Genomic DNA, 6,203 nt, shown 5'->3' with positions numbered 1-6,203 from the left:
AAAGATTGCAAAGTGTCAAATGAGCACATACAATCCAACAGGATAAAGAATTGCAACACATTCTGACTGTAAACACAATGTACACATTTGGCACTGTATTCAGACCAAGAGAGAAGGCATGAGGTGCACAGCAATAACTAAACAATCAACAAATAAGGTAAATCAAACAAGGCACACAAATAATGCTCAAACCCATGTTAAATACAGTTAAACGTCACATGCTTTTTCCTTTTTCTGCAACATTTTAAAATACATATTACTTTATTGGGACAGCTATAAATAGTGTCAGTATATGACACTGATATGATGACACTTGTTGATTTGCTGATACTGGCAACAGGCACGGGTGGAAAGGCAAGTTGTGTTGAAGCACAGAAATGCCTACAGAGCTGATGTTTTTTTTCCTCAGACAAAATACATTAACTATTTGCAATTACTACTCAGCTTGTGTCATGTGAGGAACTTCAAGACACAACCATTTAATACCTTAACTTTGGGAAGGAAGGAGGAACAGTGATCCCAACAAGCAACTGTTTCTCAAACCGAAGGATCACAGATGTCAGGGAACTGTTAGCTTTGAAGGCAGTTTGATGAAATGTTAGTGTCCTAAATTGTCAAGAGAAAATAAGGGCAGTGCAGCAATTTCACTTCAGGACAATCATTGAAGTATCTGCATCAAACATGACAGTTGTGAAAGTACAACATAACAAAGTTAATATCCACTGACACATGGGAGTATTACACAATTAAAATGTTGAAATTTGGCTTCATCTTGATTGTCACTTGCTTCCGTCAAACGGTACAGTCTTAACAAATATTCTTGTTTCTGCACTATCCTGGTTCTTGAAAATGCTCCGTTCCTCTTGTATCAAGGCCCGTCCCCGAGGAGTTTGAAGAGGTGGTGGATAACTGTAAAGCACCACTATCATTAACTACCCCATTATCTTTTGTCTTGAAATAAATCACATAAAATAATGGCAGGACAATGCCTATCAGGAGCATGGCAACAACAGCATTCCACCACTGGATGCCCCAGTCTGCACCGTGACGGGTCAGCGGCTGCCCTCTGAAACCAAACCTTTGCTGTTTCTCTGAGTTATCCAAGAAATCATCATCTTGATCATTTGTGGTCTGAATCAGTTTCTCAATATCGTGGTCCACCTCCATTAGGAAGTCTGTAACCTCCTGCAGGTGTGGCTGGGCTCTGGCTCGGTCCTGAGGCTTCACAAGTGTGGTGGATGAATGTGGCATTTCTTTTTGAGGGTCGCTTAGGTCCGTGTACATCTCTGTTAAAAAGCTGTGTTTCTGAACAGGTATTTTGATAGATTTCAAAGCAAATAAATCTTGTTCTTGCATAAGGTTGTTCACCCGCTTTATATCCGCCACCTGTTGAAAAAAACAGGAATGTCAACACTTGGAAGAGATCAACCCCAGAAATGATCAGTGACTATCCAAAATCTTTACCTTGCAGCCATATTGCAGTGCAAGCTTGTTGAGGTTGTCACCATCTAGTACCTCGCGCTCCAGCAGCTGGATGTTCCTTAGACAGTCCTGCTCCTGATCTTGGAAAACCCGCGGCCTCATCTCCATGACATTGAGCTCTTCATCATCTGAGGATACAGTAGACTCATTGGGCCTACTATTGAACATGTAAACCTGGCCATCTGCACTGGCGTGGACATCCACCGGGGCCTGGAAAGCCTGTGAAATGTGCTCCCCCCGCCGCATGATGAAGCACCAGCCTGTAAGGATATCCCAAGTTCAATATATATATATATATATATATATATATATATACACATACACACATGTTCGACTTGTTCATGTATACTTCCAGCTAGCCTTTTTTGCCTTGTGTAATGGAGCAGGGTTTCTCATGTGTCTTTTAGAAAAGAGCATTTGGACACACACATAGACACCCCATACAAAGTGTAGTTGCTGAATGCTAAAGGAGGGCAGCAACTGAACAACATGTTTAACACAAACCTATATTAATCAATACACAGTCAAATAAATTTTGTCCAAAACGTCTAATATCGGGTGAGCACCCCAGCATTCATGTTAAATGATGTTTTAACCTAACATTAGGTCCCACAGTGGGTATCAAGCTGTCCCGTCAGGACTCTACTGGACCCCATGACCGGTGACACCATTCTCCAGCCCTGACCTAATGTAGATTTAATCTGCCTCACCCAAGTGAAGAGCAGATACTTTCGGCTTGACCTGGCTTTATATCGACATTATATCTGCTTAGGCCACTTCATCTGAATGCCTATAGCTAGCTGCTCAATGTACAGCCCACCTCACTGTTTTATCTACTTTTATCTAGAAAAACACTTGTTTACAAGTCATGACCTGTCATACCAAAGAAGGAGAACATGGTTTCAATTTGAGGCACAACGTGAGTGCGAGTGTACAGTGTCGTTGAGTCAAACACAAAACTTAACAGGTTGATGTTTCACTTCGGTGGTCACAAAGAGCTCAAAGAGATCCGTTAGGTAACGGCAGTCTATCCGCTTACAGCGTGTGCTCGCGTCGCTATGTTTTGCTCCCTTTTCGAAGAGGAACTGCAAGACAAACACTCACTATGACTGTGGATTGTCTGCTGTGAACCACACACAAATCGCACCAGAGTTCACTTGTGGGCCGATGGCTCCTTTTTTTTTAAGTAAAGCTCAGTGTGGTTGTTTAATTATAGCTTCCACACTAAACGTTACCTCAACGAACCGAAGCAACACGCAAACTCACGGTAGTTTGTTTAAACCGCACAGGAGACAGCACCCAAATCATGCTGCATAATGCTTTACATGTTGCATTTACCGCAATACAAAGTAAGTTATCAACAGTTGTGTGGTTCATCAAAAACCTATTTATGCGATTGTAAATCCAAATCCAAATATTTAATTCAATCCAACAGTGAACGTTGCGTTGATTCATTCGTAAAACATAACTGTGACGTCATACTGTTGACAGTTCAGCCAGCTTTATTTACAAATCATGTCGGTGCACGAGGTTCACAAGGAGCACTTGAAGGCAGCATAAACGGTAGCTAACAGCAGCTAGCTAATGCTAACGGAATCCAATGCTAATGGAATCCAATGCTAATGCTAGCAGGTTCTGATGTTCAACCAGATGTCGGCAGTCAAGTGAAGCGGACGGCTTCACTTCAGCTCCAGTTACATGTAGCCAACTAGCTCGTGTGATTGACACCGCATACATAAATACTAGTGATCCGTTATATAGTATAACATACTTTATAACTCTGACCGCATTCTCCACATCCAGTTACCTTATCCGAATGCTTTAGCGGCAGTTTTGCAGCCCACCACCGCCTTCCCAAAGCAGTCCTCCCCGGCTTGACTTGCTAACATTACAACAACAACTGGTGGAGCTAGCTGGCTACTGGTTAGCCTACTTCTTCTTCGTGGCTTCTCAAACAAGTTCCCACAAGAAAAGCGTTACCCATTGCTCTGGAATATGACAACATTGGCAACAACAACACTAAGGACCCTCACTAGTTTAAATGAATGAATGAAATGAGGAAATGTATAATTATCACACTTATGATTATTATGACTACTTCTTCTTCTTCTTAGTATTATATTAGCAGTAATTCATAATTATAATTTGTATTTTTCAGAATTTTAGACTGAACATGAACAACCTACAAACAAACATATTTCAGTGTACAATATAGAAACCACCAGATCTCAGATAATAGACTTTGAAAGATACACAATACATTCTAAAAGTAAAATAATACACTCATTATTCAAATATTATTATTATTACTGTTGTTGTTACTCTGCACTCAAAATCCCATATTATATATTTTAGATAACATTATAGCGACTCTTGGTAAGGAAAGCTATGAGACATTATCCTGCTTGTTTCAAGGCTACTGTGGGATGTAACTTAAGCCAAAAACAACAGCCAACACCGCTAAACGCTCCCAGTCATAGACTAACTCTCCACAGGCTAGCAGGACAACAACAGACATCCCACTCTCTCTAGCTTGTGCCACCCACCCCCATAAATAGCTAGAATGATTGACAGGTTTAACAGCTTCACAGGTCATGAGACCTTCACTGACCTCCTGAACTCAGTAAATACAATATCCATTACTCTTATCTTGAACAACTTCTTAATAACAAGTTAACATTACATGACACTCAGTCCGTTACATTATCATCACTATACATTTTCTTCTTTAGACCTATTAAAACCCGCAACTTAAAACAGAGGTGTATGATGTAAAAATAGTATATGAGAATTCCCCTTAAGGGTATTTTCTTTTCAAAATGTTCTATTCTTATTAATATTTAGTAACCAAAATACTCATCTATTCCTGACATCTGTTGGTAGAAAGTCATCATTACATCTCATCTATGCCACTGAAGCACAGGGCCTGTCAATTTTGTTCCTCTACGCCTCCTTTCAAGCTCAAGACAAGTAGTGGCGAGGATAGCAACAGCACACAGCCTTGGGCTAAGAGCATGCTAGAAAGTGAATATTGGTTCCTAGGACCTCAGGGAAAATACCACAGAGGTTTCAGAAAGGTCAAGGTGGTGGTGGTTGTGGTGGTGCCTTATATGACCACTAGATGGGGCTATGGATCTTTCATATCTCTTAACGTTTGTATATAGCCGCTCATCTGCTTATCAGATGGAACTAATGAAGAAGGTTTTTTGGCATATGGCATAGTATTATTTTCATTCCACTCTGTTATTGATTGCTATTGTTAACAGGTATGGAATATTGCATTGGGTGGTTCATCTGAACATATTACAGCCTAGGTTAATCGCCTTATTAATGTAAAAACCCCTTCAAACCATTTATGAGCCGTATGCAAGCAAAGCTGAAAGATAACCTCTCATAGCTCACCATCAAATCAAGGATATTCTCAATCATGGCCACATTGTTTCAGCACTAACTCGAAGATGCTATCATTTCTATTTGACCAAATAGCTTACTGCAATAATACACATACAACAACACCAGGTTTGCCGGTAACGGTCAAAACTGGTACCCAAGGAATAACTCGCTGAAAAAAACTAATTTACTGAGCCATTACAACAACAACAAAAATAATATGCAGAGGCATTTATTGCCATGCAGAGGACATACTGAATAGGAGGTAGCTCTGTGCTAGTCTTTAATATTTGTGTTTAGCTTAATTCTCATTCACATCATCTATGTATGTTTATGATTCTCCTTCTAATTTATGGATTTTTAATTGTATGTACTTGACTGGCTTCAAATGGTCTATACATGTACTTTTATGCATATGCAATGAACGTTTATCATGTCTTGTGTTTGGTTTGTATGTATTTAAGGTATGTTGGGTGTGTCGTCATCATGTAATGTGTTATGTATTGTGGGTCAGGTGTGGACCCCAAGCTTAGCTGATCAACCACACAGCATATAGCATACCCTTTAAATAAAAATTATCTAATCAACTCAGTTACACAGCTGAACACCAGGTCATATTGTATTGACCGGTGTCAAATACGATTTACCCCATGGTAGCCTTGTTTATCTGAAGTGAAAAAGTTACCATGAAATAAAAACTCATCTAAAATATTAATTTGTACAGGCTTTAAGTGATTATACAAATAAATACACAGATAAACATCCAGAAAAAAAGCTACATTGTCAATACATAATTTACACTATAAATAGAAAACCCATGGCACTGTAATATGTAGATGGATTAAAAAGAAACACAAATACACAGATGTTTCAAATGTCTCGTCAATTCTTCATAATTATTGCTACATATGAATCGAATTCCCACGTTTGTGAATTCTGCGCAAGTGTCCATCTTTACGGTTTGGAACGTGACGTGTCATGCCTACAAGGAGCCTGATTGGTCAGCTCTGTACCGCGCGCATTCGTTTAAATGGGCGTAAACTAGTTTGAAGGTATCACTGCTCATCCTCCCATGAGATTTACAGTCCACTTTTAGCTAAGAGCAAAGGGACCATATAGCTCACTGTACACACGATACTGACATTAAATAAATGGCAACACGTTGAAGTGTTTGAGGAGCTCCTGTTTGCAGTGACACCGTTCACTGCAGTGCACAGGACGATAATGGCTTAATAATTAAATTAACACCAGCATACGGCCCATTGTCAATAAACACACGTGTTAATCCAGTAAATAAATGCCACGTTTAGTGACGCCAGAACGGTTCCACT

At 39.8% G+C, this 6,203-nt stretch overlaps 1 protein-coding gene across 1 annotated transcript; it reads right to left on the bottom strand.

Annotated features, from left to right (window-relative positions):
• Positions 1-831: 831 nt before the first annotated feature.
• On the bottom strand, positions 832-1,728 carry lysmd4 (LysM, putative peptidoglycan-binding, domain containing 4; the record flags this gene model as incomplete). Its single annotated transcript, XM_079224355.1, has 2 exons — positions 832-1,386; positions 1,465-1,728. 2 exons carry the CDS (start codon positions 1,726-1,728, stop codon positions 832-834), a joined length of 819 nt encoding a protein of 272 aa, XP_079080481.1.
• Between the last annotated feature and the right edge of the window lie 4,475 nt (positions 1,729-6,203).

The sequence above is a fragment of the Taurulus bubalis genome (genome assembly GCF_910589615.1).
Source record: "Taurulus bubalis genome assembly, chromosome: 9".
Lineage (NCBI taxonomy): Eukaryota > Metazoa > Chordata > Actinopteri > Perciformes > Cottidae > Taurulus > Taurulus bubalis.
The sequence above is the reverse complement of the archived record's forward strand: the minus strand, read 5'-3'. Positions and strand labels throughout refer to the sequence as shown.